The sequence below is a fragment of the Cupressus sempervirens genome, chromosome 11 (assembly GCF_028749045.1).
Source record: "Cupressus sempervirens isolate cs-2001-9-10 chromosome 11, ASM2874904v1, whole genome shotgun sequence".
In the NCBI taxonomy this organism is placed as follows: domain Eukaryota; kingdom Viridiplantae; phylum Streptophyta; class Pinopsida; order Cupressales; family Cupressaceae; genus Cupressus; species Cupressus sempervirens.
This window is the reverse complement of record NC_143128.1, coordinates 290,932,614-290,956,154: the sequence shown is the minus strand read 5'-3', so window position 1 is coordinate 290,956,154 and position 23,541 is coordinate 290,932,614. Positions and strand designations below refer to the sequence as shown.

Below are 23,541 nucleotides of genomic sequence, written 5' to 3'. Positions count from 1 at the left end.
ATCTGGAGAATCTCCGAGTACATAGGTACTATGAATTAGAATGAAGTTGAAAGAGCATTCCTTATGATCAACACATAATTCCCCTCAATACTACACCAAAAACTATCCAAAGGTTGATGTAAATAATCTAACCCACTCCTGTATGGTGTGAAACCAGGAACCCAATGTGGACTGGTCCTATGATGCACAATCGTAGTCAAATCACCACTTCCATCTTGTGACCCATTTTCCTTGCTAGGAATTGTACTTGGATTCCATATGTTGAAATCAATATCATCTCCTTCATGATAATCAAAAGGAAAGTCCTTTTTGACCTCAAATAGGGGATTATCGGAAATCCAATCAGCCTCTACTTCAAACACGGGGTTATCGATAAGCTGAAAGTGATCTGAAACTTGGGTACTTGATCGCTTGGGACAATTATCCAAGGCATACGTTTGCTGAATGCTGTCAACTTCATCAATCACCTCTAGGAAAAATTCCTGCCTCTCTTTATCCTCCTGCTCTTGAGAGTGATTCATGATCCTAATCTGATTTTCTACCCCCTGAAGAGAAAATCGAGCATCATCTAATGCCTCACGAGAATCCTTAATCTCCCTTTTGAGCTCCATAATCTCATTCGTTTCTTTATCCAGCTGATCAACATGAATTGCAACAACCTTAAGAATATCCCTGTCGGAAAGCAAATACAAATAATCTGATTTCATAGTCTCAAAAGCTGTTATGATCACCTGCAAATCAGCATCAGGCCAATCTCCTTCCACTCCCTTTTGAACCTTTTTGTAGAGATCTTCCACCAACTTGTGAGTGCTGTCATAACGTACCAACGATGCCACAACCATATCATTACTAATTCTTAAAGGTATGCACTTCATTATTGTTCTGATGTAAGTGATTCATCGTTTTGTAGGGTCACTTTAGATTGTTCCTTTCAATCTCTGTCATGGATGTAGGAAATATATGGTTCATCAAACAAAATTTCCAATCTGCTATTACCTCGTGTGCAACTGTCCTCATCAGCCTGTTTGTTAACACTAACCTCCAATTCAGCAACATAAAAATTTGCATCCTGTGTAACATCTTCTACATGATTGTTGGAAGTCTATAAATCAAAGATAGTTAACTGTTCTTCCTTTTCAAGACTCTCTATTTGATGATCTTGGTTTGCCGTAAATTCTTCATACATATCTTTCCACTGGTCTTTTGCAAGGAGATCCTGAACCAATTCCAAATACTTTCTTTTTGCCATATCAGTCATATTTTGCTGCTCTAGATGAAAATCCATGTAATCACTAAATGATAAATCATTCTGAATTCAGGTAGGAAGTTCTTTATACTCTCCATAAATGCCGAGTATTTCTGTTCTCATATCGGATTTAGAATTTTGGGCTAACTGCTCTTGTAGTTTCATAGTACTTCTCCTGATTTTATCCAAATCCTTTATTTTTTCCATAGTTAGGTGCTTGCCTTGATATTGGTTCTTATGAACTTACTGGGAAAAATTGTAGCACCAACACTAATCCAATCTAACTGAACCTTCCTCACCAAAGGGAGCTTGACATATTTGACTCGCCGTCTTGATATCTACGTGCAATTATTGAGTGTTACTGCAAGTTGTAGATGGTTTGTAGCAATTGGGGTAAAGTATACATAATTAGAATTACCATTGTGCTGTTACATACAACTTCTTAAAGCAGTAACCCAACAACTTCAAGCTTGTCAATTAGTGCTCCGTGAATCGTGCTTGCTTCTCCTGTTGAACTTATTCCTCTTAAGTTCACTTGCTCACCAGTTAGCAAATTTCTAGATTTTTCTATAGAATTGACATCTGCTCCGGCTTGTATGAGAAATAATATGATCTCTTTGTATCCTTTAGATGCAACCAAATGCAAAACTGTCATTCCATCATAGTCAGATCAAATCGGATCTTCACCAGCCCTAATTAAATTCTTCAGATGATATAAATCACCATGGTAAGCAGCACTGTTTACTTGTAAAGCTAACTCAACTTCTTGTTTTGCAATTAGAAGAGTGATCTCTGATTCCAGCTGCTTGATTCTTAGATTTGCATCTTGATAATGGCGCTCTTCTTGTTCTTGGGGTAACTTTCCACTTCTCAACTAACACCTTCTTTATGTTTGGACAACTGGTAACTATCTTACCACATAACCCACACCAATACCAATGATTTTTTGACAATTTGTTCACATGGGGCTCTCCATACAAGGACAGTATACCACTCAAGTCCACAATAGAGCCAGGGTCGAGAGAAGTATTAATACAACATTCTGCTTACACAAATCAAAGAACCGTATGCAGGTGTTGCAATAGAACTCGCATTAATGATTGCATTGCCTTCTAATATTCTATGCACCTGAGCTGAGACATCCTAGGTCTCAAATGAGAATCTTTTCTAATGCACTGAAAAGCACCATGAAGCATGTAATAGACTTCGTCCTATGAATGCTTGTTCTCCAAACGTGGATCTACCAATGCATAGATAGCATGGTCCTCTAGCAAAACGGCATGCCTATTCTGTGAGGCATTGTTGTCCCTTTGGTCGATTAATAGCTACAGCTTTGCAGCTTGTTACTAGCTCCACTAGCAAAACCCCAAAGGAATAGACCTCTGCTTTCTCAGTAGTTTGTTTGCTTTGGGCATATTCCGGTACCAAATACCCAAATGTGCCAATAACTCTTCTTTTCATCGCAAGATTGCCATCTCGTTGCCACGGTGCAAGACCAAAGTTGCCAAACTTAATCACATGTCACTTGTCTTGCAATTGGGACACCAAGCTTGCGGTTGCACCTGCCCTATCAAAATTTCCTCACTAACATGTTTGTAGAGTTCGTTGCATTCATGGCAGATAAGTGAATTGTGGCTCCTTTTATAAAACTTGTTGATTATTCACCACTCAGTCTAAAAGACAACTAGGCACCATAATTCTTTATAATTTGTAACGGCTCCAACTACTCTTATAGATTCACTGCCAATCCGTTCAGTATGACTCCCAATAGACCCCAACGTCCATTCAGTAGCTCTACGATTTTTTATAGTAATGGATTGTATGTGCGCCCATAATCAACTACTAGTCAGCTACAGTAGTTGGGAATATAGAACGGACAGTACGAATTCTTTTCTACATGTAGTTCACATAATTTCTCGATTAAAGATGTCTTCGAGCCTGCTCAAAATAAGGCTTCTGACATCCATAGTAATAATTAAGAATAGTTGAAGCTTAGGAATAGAATTCTGAGAAGTATAACCGTTGCCTTTCACACACAAATATAAGTTGGCGATAACCACTAAGCACTCTTCCGTGTAGAATGCGAAAATGGTGGAAGAATTTCCTTCAACTATCTTGTAAATGGTGATGACGGTTGCTGTAACCTATCATAAGAGCGTCTGTGGCACCTGATGCTTCAATAAACTCTGCAATTTGCCTCCTGTAAAATACTGACTATAATCCTTCGCATTCTATTCAAATCCTGCAATGAATATATTAGTCAAGCCATCTAAGGTTGCCCAGATGAAGATGCTGGAGTTGCAATTGTTCTTTAGCACAAAGGCAATTAATACACAATATCATCAACCTTAATGTGTGCGGCAAATAAACACGACCCACTACCAGATGATTCTTCCAAGTGCCATTTTGTTTGTCAAATGAAACTGGAAGTTGAGTTTTCCAACGTCCAATTGTGACCTTTGACAGCCCAACTTTAGAACCCTCAAGTTAAGCAAAATTTAAGTTTATATACAAGGGCTCCTGAAAAGCTAGTATGTTATATAGGCCTGATAAAAGATCAAATTTGACTGTAATGATCCCATCTTTTGGCCTTCACATTCTCCAAAGTCTAAGTGGAGGATAAGAAGAAATTAAATTAATTTCTTATAAAGTCATTCAATTTAAAGGTGACTTTGTATTTAATTAATTTAGTTATTACAAGGGAGTAGCTTCTAGGGTATGTATTAATTATTGGAAGCACGGAAGCCTCTCGTGATTTAATTAATTATTGCCAGGGAGGAATTTCTAGGGTATGCATTAATTATTGGAAGGAGAAGCTTCTAGCTCTTGCAATTAATTAATGTTTTAGTTCCTTCTAGAAGGATGAAGAAAAGGATAAATAGGGTTGAAAGTCATATTATTGATCATCGGATGATGATGACTTGCATTTGGTAAGAGCTTGGATGTGTGAATCACACTCCCTTCTTTTGGCAATAGAGGACGTTCATTCTCTGTTGTAACATTCTAGACGTCATTCCCTTAGGGTTTGGCCCTTGGAATACATCTCTTTGTAATTGATTGCAGCATTCTCAACATTAATATAAATTCAACCTTGGTTCATTTTTTTGGCATTCCTGGGTGGCCATTACAGTGGTATCAGAGCCATAAGTCCTGCCATCCTGTGGAGATCTTCAACATTTATATTTGAGCATGCGACAAGGGCTTTATAATTTTTGCAATACCAGAGCAAGACAAAGTAGGAGTTTGGACTCGCTTAACGAACGGGATAGTTAGTTTGTGCAGAGGGACATACAATGCAGTCATACAGACACAGAGGAGACATTCTTTGAACAAGACAACAACATGGGTGACCAAGATGATAGAAATACCAATTCTGACCAAGAAAATGTAATATTCAGGTTACTGGGTACATTAGAGGAGGGGCAACGAATGCAACAGGAGCAGAATATGATGCAACAGGAGCAAAATAGGCGAATGGATATGATGCAACAGGAGCATAATGGGCAAATGGATATGATGTTGCAACTTATGGCTAGACAGATGGGCATCAATATTGAAGATTTGTATGTTGCTCCAGTGCAGAAAGAAGTTGTTTCCTTAGGTGGGATCGAGACATGTATAGAGCCAGGCAGCTATGATGTTGGTGATGTGGGCATTTCAGCAGAGTCAGTAGAGACATGCGTGCAAAGTCAGGAGACCACATATGAAGCTTTGTCGGGAGATGGTGCTGCAGTAATAGTGGGATTAGGAGAACATGAGGATACTATCATATTAGCAGCCACTTCTGTGTCTGTTGAACCATCCAATGAGGAGTTTAATGGTATAAATGCAGTGGTTGATGTATTTTCTAATGAAGCCACACATGTTGATGATTATGAGTTTTCATCAACTACAAATACGGTTCAGTTTTCTGTTGCAGTAGGTAATGTTGTTCCTATGTCCATATATTTCGATGCGGCAACACCTATTGTTGATACAGTTAGCATGAGTACATATGGTTCACCTGCAGCTACATCTTTTTCAATCCATGATGGTGATAATATGCATTCCAGTCCAATATATATTATGTGGATGGATACAGGGAAGAAGATGTTTCATAGATCTTCTATGGAGTTGCCTTATGGTGACATTCTGACTTCATCAGCACAAGTTTTGAATGCTAGGCTACAGGGGTTGGTCCTGATGATGCGGGTTTGCAATTGGTTTAACTTCCATATGGATATCACATATTACTTCAATTGGGATCCAGGTGGAGGTTGGAGTTCATTATGTTACTTAATTGCTTGAGGACAAGCAATTTCAAGGAGGGCGGATTTGTAATGATCCCATCTTTTGGCCTTCACATTCTCCAAAGTCTAAGTGGAGGATAAGAAGAAATTAAATTAATTTCTTATAAAGTCATTCAATTTAAAGGTGACTTTGTATTTAATTAATTTAGTTATTACAAGGGAGTAGCTTCTAGGGTATGTATTAATTATTGGAAGCACGGAAGCCTCTCGTGATTTAATTAATTATTGCCAGGGAGGAATTTCTAGGGTATGCATTAATTATTGGAAGGAGAAGCTTCTAGCTCTTGCAATAAATTAATGTTTTAGTTCCTTCCAAAAGGATGAAGAAAAGGATAAATAGGGCTGAAAGTCATATTATTGATCATCGGATAATGATGACTTGCATTTGATAAGAGCTTGGATGTGTGAATCGCACTCCCTTCTTTTGGCAATAGAGGATGTTCATTCTCTGTCGTAACATTCTAGACATCATTCCCTTAGGGTTTGGCCTTTGGAATACATCTCTTTGTAATTGATTGCAACATTCTCAGCATTAATATAATTTCAGTCTTGGTTCAGCTTTTGGGCATTCCTGGGTGTCCATTACAACACTAATATAATGTAATGGCCACCCAGAAATGCCAAAAAGCTGAACCAAGGCTGAATTTATATTAATGCTGAGAATGCTGCAATCAATTACAAAGAGATGTATTCCAAAGGCCAAACCCTAAGGGAATGATGTCTAGAATGTTACGACAGAGAATGAACGTCCTTTATTGCCAAAAAAAAGGAGTGTGATTCACACATCCAAGCTCTTATCAAATGCAAGTCATAATCATCCGATACAATAATCCGATGATCAGCAATGAGACTTTCAGCCCTATTTATCCTTTTCTTCATCCTTCTGGAAGGCACTAAAACATTAATTAATTGCAAGAGCTAAAAGCTTCCTCCTTCCAATAATTAATTCATACCCCAAAAATTCCTCCCTGGCAATAATTAATTAAATCACGAAAGGCTTCTGTCCTTCCAATAATTAATTCATACCCTAGAAGCTACTCCCTTGTAAATAATTAAATTAATTTAATACAAAGTCACCTTTTAATCTTTAATTGAATGACTTTATAAGAAATTAATTTAATTTCTTCTTATCCTCCAGTTAGACTTTAGAGAACGTAAAGGCCAAAAAATGGGATCATTACATTGACCGCTAGCACACCCCAAACTGCTCACACAAAGCAAAAGTCTTGCAGTCGCTTATCCACAATCTGAAGGAAGCTCGGTCCTAGTTTCTTGTTCATGCACTAGATAACTTCTAGACCACTGCAAGGTTTAGGATTTACAGAATCGATCTTTTGCAAGTTAGCTTATAAAGACAAAACGTTGATGCACGGAGGCTTACATAGGAGTGTTCTCTTGTCTACCTTTCACTGTAGTCGTTTCTGATGCTTTTGACCCTCTTACTTCCTTGTAAGATTTTTGCATTCTAGGATGCTCCACTGCCCTTTCTAATGTTGATTCTACTTTGCCTGTAGCCTACTAGGTGAAGTTGAGACGACACAATAGAGACTTGTCTTTCGTTTCAAAATAAAAATCCCTTCTATTGTTTGTCCAACAAGTGGCATAAACGTAATTACATTCTTGAAGTCTTCAAGGTTCTCACAATTTCATAATATTAGTGAATCCACGGTATTATCCTTCTGTTGATGAAATGGGTTTCTCAAGATTAATATCTTTGACCCCCACAAACATTTTGGCATCGATAATCTTTATTCAAACTACCGAAGGTGCTAGAGAAGACTTGAAATTTTACTGACAGAATATGTATTCCTGCAAGCAAATTGAATAACCCAATAGCTGTTCGGATACCAATAATGACTTAGTAAAGGTAAAGATTACTTGAAGAGTTGAAGACTATTCAATCCTTTAATAACATAGCGCCAGCTGAAACATTTGATTCACAATCTTAGTGATAAATGGCCCTAGTATTTGAAACAATGTCATGTCCCCTATTTTCCTCTAATAGAATTTAATAATAAATGTAATAAAATAATAATAAAATAGATAAAGAATACTTTACTTTTGGAAATTAAATATTATAATATATTATTATTATATAATAAAATAATATAATAATAATAACAATAAATATGATTTTTACAAAAATAATCATAATATAAAATAATTAAAATAATATTATATAGTATAATTACAGTGATTATAATAATGATTAAATTGTAAAATACTATTTAACGAATAACAATATTAATAGATAAATCAATACATAATCTATTTTTATTATCATACCATTTCATATATAATGATTAATACAATTTATTATTAATAATATAAACAAGATTGTAGAAATATACAATGATATCTAAGATTGGTATATATATTAAAGACAGCTAGACTTAATACCAATTGCTAGTCTTTTGTCTATTGATGGAATACTGATCTTATAATTAGCGATAGACATCAATTATCATTCACTAAACTATACAATAAGAGACACTTTAGTGAATAAACGCGTCTTTAAAGAAACCACCCTAACATCATATATATGGAGGAGGATTGTAACAAATCAAGGAAGAATAAGACAAGTGTAAGGCAGAACTGTATCAAGCAAGTGTGAGTTAATCTGAGCGATAAGAAGATTCATGTGCGGTAGGAAGAGAGTGAGCGAGACAGAGAACACCCGACGTTGAAGGAGATCAGACAACCCTTGCCGTATAATGGATTACCAGCTTGTGATACTGTGATAATTGACATATCATATCAGATGTTCCTGGAATGAAGACATTACATCTATGGGAGTTTTAACTGACATCTGGATAGTCTACGTATACACCCAGGCACAATAGGCAAAAGAGGATTCAACACATTGGCTACCAGTTCCTCTAAACATATGACATCTTCAAGCCTAACAAGAAATCATGTAGACAGAACTAAGGAAGAATTACATCTGAAATATTCTATTCCATAGACAGATTTTGTTGTCCCATAGCTAGTCACAGTTAGAAACTCTAACTGGAGTAGATTCAAATAATCTTGAGCATATAGAAATATACAAATCCCAATTACAACACTCAAACTCCGCAAGGACTATCATTCAAGAGTCATTTGATAAGCACAAAAATATTTCATAAGAGTGATCAACTCTAGGCATAACAAGGATAAGCTAGACATCTCTCACAAATTGGAGAAGCCTCATAAGAGAACAATAAGAAAGAACAGGGAACTCAGATTCCTTATCCAACATATACAGTTCATAGAATTTGACAACATCCCAAGGATGTTAAGCACAAAGTTTACAAACAGTCACGAGTGTCTTGTTAGAAGACAAACACTCAATATTAGTTTGGGTTGATCATAATAAAGCAAGGAATAAGTATTTCCAAATAGAGGTTACAACATTCAAATTTAATCCAATTGCACAGACATTACAAGTATATTATTATTCACATCCAATATGGAAATATAATGTTAAGTAGAAACAGTAAATCATAAAGGGTCATTAAGGATAATTTTAGCTTACAAGAGCTAATCACCTAAGTTATATTCAATCATCTATATTAGATATTGAGGTCATTGATATATCATTGACCATGCATTAGGAAATTCATAAGATTATAATGGATTCAAGAATGTAATTCATGAAAAGATTAAAAAATTCAAGCTAATTGGCCCTTAATGCAAGTCATCCTGAATGGGGACATTACAAATAATTTCGGTTTATGAATATTTCGATTGTGCAGATTTAGCCCTTTTAGCCCTTCAGGATGGCATGATACATGGCTCTGATACCACTATAATTTCCCCAACTGGATATTTACTAAATTTCTTTTTTAACAATATAATCAGAACTAACACAACAGATGTATTTCGGCACAATGGAATCTAGTAGAAAACCACAATAGATATTTGACTAACTTCTTGAATATAATAGTCAAACTCAGATATAGGCAAATGGAATACAATACTAGAATAAAACCAAAAGATTCTCCACAAGAATATAACCCATTATTTCACAATAACATTCAAGATGTCGAGCATATAACCATGCAAACTCTTATAACTCCTTAAAATATGTTATTGCATTATATAACAGCAATACAATAACCAACACTACGAATCCAATCCTTAATACAGATTAACAGTCATATTGGAATACTAGAATAAGAACCTATAAGTGCATGTGAAACACCTGAGCTGATGTCTTCTGGGACAATGGGTTTGTGTCCACTGTCTGCCAGCACGAGGGGCTACGTCCTCAAACTAGCTGAAAGCTGAAGCTTTCTGAAAACTCTCACAAGAGAGAAAACTGAACTGAATCATAAATCAAGCATCCCCAACAATGAGCCTCTTTCCCCTTTTAGTACACAAACTAAAACTCTTTGACTCCCTCTGGCCTTCGTCCTATTCCCTTGTGACTCTTAAACTTCTCTCTGATAATTTATCTTATTCCTCCTTGTCCTTTTGTCCTTTTTATAACATTAATTGACCTTTTAATATTTTGAGTCTATGTCTTAGAGTCAATTTCAACAACATATAAATAAGACTTCCAAATGTCTCAAGTTATCAGCCAAGTCTGATTCTCCTCCCGTTGATGGTACTACATACAGGCAACTAGTAGGCAACCTCATCTGTTAGTTTTTAGAGGTCTACTACAAATTTATTTGCATTGCCATGTTTTTGGTATATGTTTTCCAAATAGTAGCGACCTCTTATATATATAAGAAAGTGAGTAAAGGATAGACATGTCTCTTCATGGGACATGTCTATTTGTTAACATAATTACAATATATATATATATATATATATATATATATATATATATATATGCTACAATTTATCTGAGTGAAGCTACAAAACATCAACAATCCCTCTTAGCTAGGGAGGATAAACATAGTAAATGTATTACACCATTGGTAATATTAGGTATGGCAAAATAAAATATCTTTGATCAGATGATATCTATCATTTTGATATCACAGTTGATATTACGAGTATTGGCCTCCCAGAATATCAATGATATTCACCAAGTACTCAAAAGGTTTTGATATCACATCTGATATCAAGAGTATTGGCCTCCCAGAATATCGACATCCGATATTCACCAAGTACTCAAATAAGGTGTGATATCACATTTGACATCACGAGTATTGGCCTCCTAGAATATCATAAGATATTGACCAATTACTCAAAATAAGGTTTGATATCACATATGATATCAAGAGTATTGGCCTCCCAAAATATCAAAGATGTTCACCAAATACTCCGAGTAATGGTCTCTCAGAATGTTGAGATGCAAGACATCACCATTTACTCAATTTGTTTGATCTCATAATACAAGCTATTGTAAGATCGTCACGTTACAATAACTTCTGCAAATACAAGTGACATCATTTGGAAGTTGTCACCTCCTCATGATGTACATAGAGTGTAGGCCCATTAAAATCACACATGTCATGATGTATATTCATGAATCACAAACCTCTTGATTGCTTACAATTTATTGATCTCTAGAGAATCCATCACAACATGGTTTACTACCTCTGAATCAATATAATCAAGATCACTGATGGTTGACTAAATTATATCATCTATCCGCTCCTTCAAACATATGTGACAGTGTCCCTCTGAATCTTGATCTCCCTCTTCCTGTAATAACACTCTTGGAGGAAAACATCAAGGCACATATCTCTTATAGTATGTAATGAAATACAAATAAGTAGATATATTTAATACTTAATAAATATTTATCTCATAAGCATTAAATCATAAACTATCTCCATATGTATCAAATAAAAAATGTCTCATACTTAAGTAAACCTATGCAAGTTATCAAAGATTTCTGACAACGCATTCTACTATTAATATTGTATATTTGATTCATAATGTAAAATTATATGAATATATTCTTTAAATTAATACAAATTTTTCTTTTAAATAACAATATTATAAATTTAATATATATGCAATTACATACATATACTCTACATATAAACATATAATATGAATGTAAAAGTAATAATATTCATATCTTATTTCGGGCCCCATTATCCATTACCTTGGTCTTCACCTTTTAAATATGGTTTTACCTTATATATAATTGAATGTATTTGTGATGGGCAGCTGGTTTGGTACAAATCTTGATATTAGAAAATTGATCGAATACTCTTTGTAGTGAAAAGAAAATTTGCCACGTGCCTGTTTAAGCTTTGTATTAGTACTTCCTTTATTCCCTGGTCAAAAATTTCTATCTGCATGTATATAACAGTCCTGGCTTCTCACTTATAACGACAAAAACAATTTATTTTTCATGTTATTTGGTGTTGAATAATCATCGGGCATTGAGAACATCATCTTCATTCAACGCATCTTTTACTGTGTGGACTTCCTTGATTATTGGATTTGTGTCACTAATAAATAATCAGGACTCATGTAATTGCGATCCCATACATATCTGTCTCAATCTTCACTATAATACGTGTTATTTCTTATATGAATTGTGAACTTCTGTATGGACTGCAATATATATGTGATCGACATAAATCGCTTTTCTCTGATTTCAGTTCAATCTTTCTTTCTAAAATGAATCATTGTTGTGAATAGTCCCTATCTCCTCTTATTGTTGATTGTATGCTTTAATATTCATCTTGCATGTCTGATATCACAGAGGATTTCTACTGAAGAAATATGCAATAGAACTGTTTGATGCCTTTGGAATATGGTCAATATTGCTTACTGTCTATTCTACGATTCTAATTGATGTATCTATCTAGACAGTATAATTTCTGCCGTCAGATATCCATGTACAATGGTTGTTGCTGTTGTTGATATATCCTCTCTCGCCTTTTTTTTCTATTGGAGTAAACTCCATTGGCATATGAAGGAAACTGTATATAAGCGGTACCTTGTGTCAATGTTGCATTTTATGAATTGCCAATTGTACTTCGATGCTCCTTTATCATATTTTTATCCCCTTACAAAATCCATGTGGGTATGCAGTTGGAAGTATTCTAATTAGACTTCCTAGTAAATGTCCTGCTGTGATACCATGTTAGTTTTTAGAAGTTTGCTACAAATGTATTTGCATTGCCATGTTTCTGGTTTATGTTTTCCAAATAGCAGCGACCTCTTATATATATAAGAAAGTGAGTAAAGAATAGACATGTCCCTTCATGGGACATGTCTGTTCGTTAACATAATTACAATATTATAATTATATGTGTGTGTGTGCGCGTGCTACAATTTATCTGAGTGAAGCTACAAAACATCAACATCATCTACCTCTTTGCTACTAGGCCCGATATCAGCTTTGTAGTAAGCTATATCTCACATTTTATGACAGATCCTAAGGCTGATCATTGGATGGCAGCAAAGCACGTGCTTCCTTATGTGAAGGGCACTTCGGATTATGGACTTCCTTATGCTCAAGGTTCTAATCCTAGACTTAGTGGGTTCACAAATTTAGATTGGGTAGGCTCTCTTGACGATAAAAAATCAACTTTTGGATATGTGTTTAGTTTGGGATCCGGTGCCATCACATGGACCAGTAAGAAGCAATAGGCAGTTTGTCTCTCCTCTACAGAGGCCAAATACAGAGGGACAGTCAAGGCAAGTTGTGAAGCTGTTTGACTTTGTTGGATGCTTGGGGATATGCAGATGTCACTAGCAGGACTGACCACTTTGTTTGTTGATAACAAAGGCGTTATCAAGTTAGCACCCAATCCAGTCTTCCATGAACGAACCAAGCATGTTGATGTTCACTGTCACTACATACGACTGCTGGTTGAAGATGAGACAATAGACTTGCAGTATGTTCTTACCAAGGATTAGATTGCAAACATTCTCACTAAGTCTCTTGGTCTTGATAAGTTTGTCAAATTCAGAGGACAGCTTGGTGTTGTGGATAGATTAACCATTAAGGGAGGGTATTACGATAATAGATAAGCTTCTATTATTAGTTAATGGTTATCTATTTGTAATCTATTGTAAATATTAGAATGTTTCTAATATTTAGTTACTTTGTAGATAATTGTTGGTTTTCTTTTAGCGAGAATAGAAAGTTTCTATTCTTTACGATCGTTTCCTAAGGAAACATTGTTTCATTCTTTTGTATATATAGACCTCTTGGTCTTTGTTAATAACAAGAAAGTATTTACCAATTACTTCGTAATATCTCTCCCTTTTATGGATTCACATCCTCTATGTGCAAACCTCCTCTTTCCCATTCTCTTCTCTTTTGTCTGTTTTGACCCATCACAAACCAACCACCTCCACTAAGTTTCACTTGCAACATCCTCTACTGCTTTGACATAGAGACATGCAATATTTCCATACCTTTTTGCAACTAAACTTTTTGTATTCACTATCTTACGACCTCTCTCAACATCATACAAATCATCTTCTTCATTACACAATGTTGAGAAAATTAAAGTTTACCTCTACAACCTCTATTTCATTATTGTCCGCAACAATTTATTTCACCATGTCAGCTGCTGCACTTTCCATCTCTTCAGAGTAGTCACTTATTCTAAATATCTTCTCTATGTTTGTGATCTCTTTCACAAGCATTGAATATTCACCATTAGGTTCTTTTCAAATATATATAGATGACTTCCACAAATTTCTCTTCCTCATTCTTCTCACTCATCTTTTCTCTTTTTCTCTTTCATGTTTTCTAAAAGACATGCTTCTATTGCAACTCTTGTCTTCTACCCATTATTGACTACCTTTCATTGTGGTGGTCTTCCAGCATATCCAATCTCACATTTATATCAGCCAATTTGTCCAACATCCCCAAAATCCTCCCTTTTTCATATTGCCTCCAACCTTCCCAAATTATGGGCTTCCACACACATATCTTCATTTATTTTGTAGTAATCTTTGAAGATAAATTTTCATGCTATACAATCTACAAAACACTTTCTTTTGCAGCTTCCTCACACTTGCTTAGCCTTCACCCAACAAAATCATTAGAATATGCACCTTTGAAAAACCTCTTCCACCCACTTCTTCTCAATGGAAGGAGTCTATACTCCTTCTACCTAGCTTTATTTGTGTTGAAGGATAACAACACACTCACACTATATACATAGAATCCTAGTGCTAGACTCATTCACATTCGGCGCTGTATCTACATGTTGAGGAACTCCTTCTCTGATAGCATTTGATGATGGGGACTTCCTAACAAGCTTATTGCACATGCTCTCTTGTTCCATATGAGGGTTACTCCACCTAACAACCATACATGGCATTACAAAGAGAATAAATAAAAAATTGCAAGAAATAATTTGCCTTCTATTTTTCAATGAATTGAATATTCACACATGCTCTTCTATTTTATTTAAATGCAATACACATTCTTCAATTACAAAATATTAGCCACTAAGCTTTACAACTTTGCAAGATGGTGCTACAAGCTATTCTTCTATGCTCTTTACTACTCTTTACCTATGAAGAGAAGAACTCATTTCTGAAGGCCTGACCTCAAGCCCAAGTCGCCCTTTTATAGCATCCTTGTGCCTCTTGGGAATCCCACCTCCTCTCGTGATGCACAACACCTGGCTATTAATAAAAGAAACACATAACCAGTTGATGACTTCTCAATTTCATTGGGATGGCTCCTAAAAGGTGTACATTCAATTTTCCAAAATGGGTGCCTAAAAAGGTGTCTTTTTCGATTCTTTGTGTAACCATTCAATGAGTGCATGACTCTTCCCCTTCCTTGTTCCCATGCCAAGGAGGGTGCTATTATGATTTTAGCATAATAGTTGATAGTAAAAGCTATATCTTCTTGAAATTACAACTTCCATTAAACATAGGCCATAAATATTGAAAAATATCAATCTCCCGTGTCTTGTTGGGCACTTTCCTATGTGCATGAAGACCCCAAATGTTGAAAGATATCAATCTAATATGTCCTCTTGAGCATTTTCCTATGTATATGAAGACCTATATATGCTTGCATTTATTTTTAACCACATGACCATGATAGGAAATAAAACTAAAAATATTTTTGGTATATGTAAGATTGTTCTGCACCCTTGAATTCTGTTGCGTTGAACACCCATGGTAGGAAATGTTTGTGAGCTTGGTCTCATCAACTGGAGTTGGATAGTAGGGCCACCTTATTAGATTGCAAACAATCTTCAGTGAACTCCATTATGACAATTGCACACAAAGTCATTTCTGTTTCCTCTTCTTTCAGCATCTCGTTGGAGCATTCAACATCTTCCTCCAACAATTTTCTTCTTTACTCCTCTTTCTACACGTTGAATCAATTCCATCATAGTTCGACATCCCCCACCAAATGCATTCTTGTCTCATTCCCTCTCTTATTGATTCACATCCTCCCTGTACCCACCTCCTCTACATACTGTTTCCCTTCTCCTCCCTTTGGAGGGTTTCGACCCATCACATACCGGCCTTCTCTACCAAGTTTCACCTCCAACATCCTATATTGCTTCAACATACAAACATACAATATCTCCTGCAATTAAATAACTTTTTGTATCCACTATCTTATGACTTCTGTGAACAACATGCAAATTGATTTCTTCATTACACAATGTAAGAAAGATCAAACTTTACCTCTGCAACCTCTTCCTTATTACCATCAGCTATAATTCTTTAACCATGTCTGCTGTTGCACTTTCAATCTCTTCAGAATCCCTATTCATATTAAATATCTTCTCTATCTTTACAATCTCTTCTGCAAGCATTGAATCTTCCTCATTAGGTTCTCTGTTGAAGATAGGACCCCACCCCCCCTCCCACCCACAAGTTTCTAAATTTTCATTCTTCTCCCCATCTTTTCTATTTTACTCTTTCATGTCTTCCAAAAGACATCCTTCTGTTGGAACTCCTTTCTTTGCCTCATTCTTGACAACCATTCCATGTTGTATGTCGTAGGGCTTTCAACCTATTCAATCTCACATTTATATCGGCCAACTTATCCAACATCCCCAAAATCCTCCTTTTTCCATACTTCCTCCAGCCCTTTCAAATTATGGGCTTCCACACATGGATCTTCATCTCATCTGTTGTAATCTTTCCCTATCACTTTCTTTATTCTTTTTTTTCCACCGTCACTTTTCATGCTCTACAATAATCCTTTTAATAACCTATGTACTTGAATTCAGATAATACTTTCAGTTTGCTGTGCCGTTGCTGTGAAAATCGAATGCTACCATCATAAGAAATGTGCTTATATTTTGACTGTTGTAAGTTTTGTTGATCCCAATTTTCTGTAATCATAAGCATTTTTACTGTGTTATTTGATAGACACAGCAGAATTATATTGATATATGGAACAGCTGTAAGGGCAGACTTTAAAAGTAGGTGCACTACTGGAACAAATGTAAGATGTAGAGAAAAGCAGGTAAACGACTGGAATAACTTTGAAAGTAAGAATGCATAAAAAATAGACGAACAATTACTGACATTGTAAGATCTTTAGCTTGTGTATACAAATTTATCTTATGTACTCCATGTACCAAAATAGAGTCATATCATCTACATTTCTATTTGAGAAATTATCTTGTGCTTTGATGAACAATATACTGTTGGAACTGATCCATGCAAAGCATAACATCAAAGGTTCAATTTGATCTATTTTCTCTCTCTCAGCTGTAGCTATTACTATTGATTTTTATTTGCAGCAATATTTATAATTATAATAAAAAAATATTGATAGTCCACAAGAAATCATAACTTTCGGCTTTGTAATAAGTGCATTATATACAGGAATTTTAGTGCTGTATCAAATCTATACCAGATTCCTGATGGAACAAGCCACTAAGACAAGTTTATCATGATCTAGTGGTTTGAGAGTGACAATGGATACTTATATTACTTTACCTCTGGAATGACCACACTGCTTGGTTAGGGATTGACAATCAAGTCAGATGATCATATGTGATGCAAATATTTCAGTGGAATGTTTCTAGTATTGTCCAAGAGTTTTAACTTTTTACTTTATATTTGAGTTGGGTATTTCTGGGTTATGAGAATGCTACATGTCAGAGGGCATAACAAACTATGTTTTGTGGAAGTTTACATTGCAGACACTCATGGAAGAGTTCAATTTATGGGGAACCATCCTGGATAAGAAGAAAGGGTCACTAAGGCTGCTAAACTTGCAGAATATAAGTAAAGACTAAAGAGTATTTAGAAAGAAACACATCGTTTCAGACTGGCTTACCCTCACATCTTTTCTTATAACATTGCTCATGAGATTTGATTTAAGATGTATCCTCACATCTTTTCTTATAACATTGCTCATGAGATTTGAGTTAAGATGTATCCTTACATCTTTTCTTATAACATTGCTCATGAGATTTGAGTTAAGATGGAATATCTCTTCCAAACTAAGAATCTTTCAGAAAACTGACGCTTAAGAGGAGTTTAGCACAAGTTCAAATGTTGGAAACTGATGATATAACCAGCTATTTGGTGAAGAGCAGGAAACTAAAGGATCAATTGGCAGCTATGGGAAAGGTGATTAAGAACAAGTAACCTTTTTCCTTGGTTCTCAATGAATTTGCTTGGGATCATGAGATTTTATGTCCCATGTATTGTTGCCCAAGAGAGAATTCCTTGTGTTTCTCAATTTGTTGTTTGATATATTCATCCAATAAAAGTCTAGGTGCAAGTTGTGCATAATTGATTAGCGGAGCTTCAAAATATAGCTTTCTTGAAAAAGGATAAGAAAACATAAATTCTACGATGTTTTTCAAGGAGAACAGGGGTGGTGGTTTAACCAGCTCTTCTCACGAAAGGAAGTTCATGTTACTTTCTGTACTTGCAAGAATCAAGGATGTTATGCCAATAATAAAAAATAATAGCAACCAAAAGGGTAAAGTTTTTTTTGTCTAGGTGATTCTTTGGGAATGCAGTAGGAAGTGATGTTGGTAGTGCATACCATAAAGTAGAAACTGCTTTCTACATGCTGTGAGCCTTGTATATAAGTGTTTCTTCTGTTTAAATTAAATAATAAATATGCTTGGTTGTCTATAAATATGTCTTCTAATTATGCTGAGGTGCACAACTACAGTTGTAGCAAGGGGGTGCAATGGTATGACCATGTTAACAAAAATTCCTACCTTCAAAATTAGATTTGACAATCATTTACATGTCAAAGTATAATTGAGATCAAGAGGTTTTATACTCAACAGAAACCAAAACTACATTTTTTTAGAACATACTATATAACTAAAGATATACTTTTAAAAAGTAACACACACATATATAATATTTACTATACTACTCAAAGTAGAAAATAAAACAAAATAATTAAAATAATGAATGGTATTTTTTTGAAGTAAAATTAAAACCTACATCAGAAAATAAAATAGCTCTTCTTAAACAAGGTAATCAAATGAAATGGCTGAATTGAAATTAATTCTTAAGTCAACCGCTAGTCCAGGATGGCTTTTTGTAAATATATATTCTAAATTCTGGACTAAAGAAGTTCCAAGCAAGACCAGAGGTTTTCTTTACTCCATTCTTTCCTTCTGGTCCCCATACAGAACGGAGCCTAAACTTTAATATAATTTTGATAAAAAATAATAAAATTAATATGGCCTCATCCTTTTACCGATAAAAAAAAAAAAATAAATTCTTAAGTAAATAATAATCAAGTAAACAATCTCAAAATAAATAAAAATTGAGTAAGATCAAATTACTGTTAAACAAGAGCCTACAACACAATAGTAACTTGTGAGCCTCTCATCTGGAAGTTGTGGGTTTTAATGTATTCGAACTTAACACACAACAATAATTAATTTCGACATATAATAATAATGAATCTAGACTAAGGTCATTACCTATCCAAAATAATAAATCAAATTACTGTTATGTAAACAAAATAACTCTTCAAATAAAACAAAGTGAGCAATATAAATAACTCTAAAGTAAACTAAAATATCTCTGAAATAAATAAATAATTCAATTCTCGACATAATTATAGATAGATGTATATTAGATATCTATACTAGTTGTTTAGTGAGGTGAGATGGGTTTTCTAATATTTAATTCATGCCTCTTATCATAATTCTTTATGTATGTACCACTCATCTCTGTCCAATTCTGGATTAATCTACCTCTTATAGTTATTTTATGGTCTACCTGAAAGTTCGATTGATTAGGCATCTGATAACTAATGATAGTTTGGTGGGATTGACAGGATCTGAAGATGTAAGAGTACAAATCAAGGCTGTGGGTATTTGTGGGAGTGATGTGCACTACCTGAAGGTTTGCCTTTTCCTTGCTTTGACAGATATCTATGAAAAACCATTATGTTCTGTTGAGCAATGAAATTTACTAATCTTATATCTTTGAAATTATTGCATTTACATTAAAGTTCTTTAGATTTACTTAATCACAAAAATGACCCTTCATATATCAGGAACATTCGTTTCAAAATTGTTGCTGGTGTACATATCAATGAAAGTACATAGACCAGTAATATGCAAGATAAAACACAAAATGAAAGTCACCATTATGCCATTGCTGCTTGATATGCTAAGTCTTGCTATGGTTCATAAGCTGATCTTCAGCTCATTTTCTAAATTGCTCTTTAAGGTTGTATTGCAGCTTCATCTGAATACAGCAAAACACTTTATCCTCTCTCTAAGATCAATGCATGCAATTGTTATCACTTATTGTCATTTGAATGATTAACCTGGTTCTTTTCTTGTATGGTGTTGTTTTTAATTCTTGAGCCTTGTCTGTTTTACACCCACCAAAGTTGCATATTCTTGATGATCATTTCCAGTTGCATCTTTTAAGTGTAGAAGCAGAGTAGCTAATTCATGAAATACCTGCTATTAATTGTTGTTCTGAATGCTATACATTTTTATAATGAAGCCTTGGCAAGTTGAAATCCAAATACTATAAAAGAAGGAAATTAAGCAAGGTTGCATGGGTACGTGGGTACGGGAACGGGTATGGGTACGCATATTTTTCAAAATAGGGGACGGGGGTACATGTGTATGCCTAATTTTTTCTATATAATTAATATTTTATAGAAAATAAAAAAATCAAAATATCTGTCACGAGTCATGACATTGAGCATTAAAAACAAGAAATTTGAAAATATGAGCCATAAGTGTGTATATATATATATATATATATGCGCTATTGCTGAATGTTTAAAGTATTTTTCACAATACGGGAGGGAGGTACTTGGGTATGTCAAACTTATTTAAAAGTTATACTTATATATTCATAAAAAATCTGAAATTATGAGTCATGACAATGGTTTTTCAAAACAAGAACAGTGATAAAGTTTGCAAATGTAATGTACTGTTTTCAGTTTCAGATTTGCTATATGTTTGAAATAATCATACATGATAAATGCTTAGATGCATAACAAAGAAGGCAGAGTTTAAACATGAACAAGAAGATCCTAAACCATATGACAATGACATATTGCAAATGATAAACTTATGACTTGAACGGTGATAAAGTTTATTGTTAATGAGTATCAAAGTTTCAAACTGATATTGTATTGAATTAAGTTTGATAAACAACAAGCTAATACAAAAACAAAAAGCCAAAAAAAAAATCAGAATCTTAATCCAGGTCCTCAGCTATGATGCTCTCCACCGAGTACCTAGTACGTGGGATATGTGTACCCAATACTTGGGTACGTGGGTACAAGTACCAGGGGTGTGGGTACGAGTACCCATGCAACCTTGAAATTAAGTCTTGGTACAATACAAGGAATGTAGGACCCATCTTATTGCCCTATAGGAGGTATCAGTGACTGAAAGATTGAGGAAGATATAAGCATCTGCATTAAGAACCTGGATGCAATAATAAAGTAAAAAAAACATAAACACAATGAATCTGAAGATGAGAGTGCTTACTCTGGAATATTTAAATTTATAAACTTGCCACCTCAATACAAAAAACCAAATAGAAGTAATGATAGCTGGGAATATACAACTAGGAAAGAGATAAAACCGGAATATACAACTAGGAAAGAGATGAAACCAAAGCAAACCAGGATAGGTCTGTTTAACCAAGAAAGAACTCTGTGGCCTTTAGCTTTTTGAAGCTAGGTCACATCAGGCGACAACAGGTGTTTTACTTGTGAGAATGCAATTTTATAACAAATTGACCTCTTTTCTTTGTATAATGTATTTTTTTCTATTTTCCCGTAGTTACATTTACAGGGCAAAGAATTTGGAGCACAAGTAAAGTACATTTGTTTTTTGTTACAAAGTTTTTACTATTTTTAATTTGAGAAATTGAAATATTCTTATATTTCTACCTATGTTGTTTGAATGCCATGCAAATGGAATGCTACAATGAGTAGAAGCATCCTACCATTGATCTTGAAGTAAATAAGTATTTAGGGTCCCGCTGTCACAAAAGTTTGCACCCTCGCTTGAAGTTTGACCTACAGGCAACCTTGTGAAACATGGAAACAATCTCTAAGCTGTGGGACTTGAACTGTGAGATTCAATCTCCGGAGAAGGCCAGCTTCCTTACTATCACGTAGGACCTAACTACTCTTTGAAGGAAAAAGGAGAAGGAAGTGCATGAAACCAAACTACCTAATCTAATCTAGAGGGGTGATACACCAAATAGAAACGGTTACAACTCTGCCCTTATATGCACAAGACATCAATGAAAAGCCCAAATATACAGGTCCTAAATGTATTCTACTTCCAAAGAATCGCATGAAGGTGAGAAACTAATAAAACATTGAAAGGGAAGAAATCTTCACAATACAACCTTTATCAATAAATTAAACACAACATGCAGAATCTGATAAAAGAAACATTCAAGGAGAGGCAAGATACATGCACAGACTAATGAATGGCAAGAAGAGGTACGAAACTAGCGATTTCATTAATGGAAGGCAAGGAATACAGTTGTAGAGCACAAGGTTGTTGCATGTAAACATAACAAAACAGAGAACCCTTAAAACATATTTACAACTGCCTTTTATAGAGTTCAGGCATAACTCAGATGTTTACATTGAGTTCAAACTCCAGCTAGGTGGAGTTGGATTGCAGAGGAGAGGAATAACTGAGGATCAGAAGAAATCTGATCGGATGCACATCCCAATGCTGAAAGATCTGACCTTTGCGTGCAACTTGAGCCCTGAAGAGACAGAAATAGTGGCCATAACTGCTCTGACCGATAGATGGATAACCACGACAACAGTAGGATGAAATTTGCACCTATAGGCATGGAGAACACAAAAAAGGGTGGTTGCAGGCAATCAAAGGACTTGTTCACCATCAAAGAGCTGCTTGATTTCGTGTTCATAACCATGCCAGGTCAGCCGTGTCATCATTCAACAGTCAATATTGCCACGCGACCTCTTATCTTTAAAACGTTCCGCCACCTCACTCAACTTTTCTAACTATCATGTTGACTTGCGACATTGTGCCTTCCTCTAATTGCCATTTTGCTACTCTTTTTTTTGTTTATTGTGTGGCCTTGCGAAACAACGACCTATTCAATCTAAGTGTTATCGTTGCTTCGCAGTTGTTTATCACTTTAGCTTGCTAACCATTGCGACCTTGCAAACATCAAACTAATTGCTTCACACCCTTGCAACTGCTAGGACTTACCAAATATGTTTCTTTAACCGTGCGATGGCCATCAACTTTACTGCGTGCTTCGTCGCAACCGCTTATTGCTTTTCGTCTCTAACTGCTGCAAAATGACAAAACCACCTGGAGTTAACATTTGCATTGAATCGCAACCTCACGGCTTGAAATTCTTGACTCATCTTCAACCCTGCGAAGCTGCGACGATAGGCTTTCACCACTTTGCCACCTTAACCCTGGGTTAGCCTTGACCATGTGTGACGATGTGATAATCATTTGACTTGACTGCTGTTGTCTTTCGCACCTTCGCAACTTAACTTCCAGGGTCTATCTGACTGCAAGCGATGTTGTGATTACGTTGACTATACCTTTTGGGTGAATAGGACATGTGTCATTCTGTCGCTTTCCCGCTTTAGCTATTCTTCGTGCATCTTCAGAAAGT

General features: G+C 35.2%; 1 protein-coding gene across 2 annotated transcripts in view; it reads left to right on the top strand.

Annotated features, from left to right (window-relative positions):
* LOC149529262 (L-idonate 5-dehydrogenase-like) overlaps positions 1-23,541 on the top strand; it is a 211,193-nt gene that overhangs the window by 13,783 nt on the left and 173,869 nt on the right. For both annotated transcript variants that reach the window (XR_016359197.1, XM_089811711.1), the window contains exon 2: positions 19,712-19,779. Coding sequence is in view for 1 of the 2 variants with exons in the window: in XM_089811711.1 (XP_089667837.1) it covers positions 19,712-19,779 (68 nt within the window). In the remaining variant the exon portion in view is untranslated. The remainder of the gene's footprint in view (positions 1-19,711; positions 19,780-23,541) is intronic.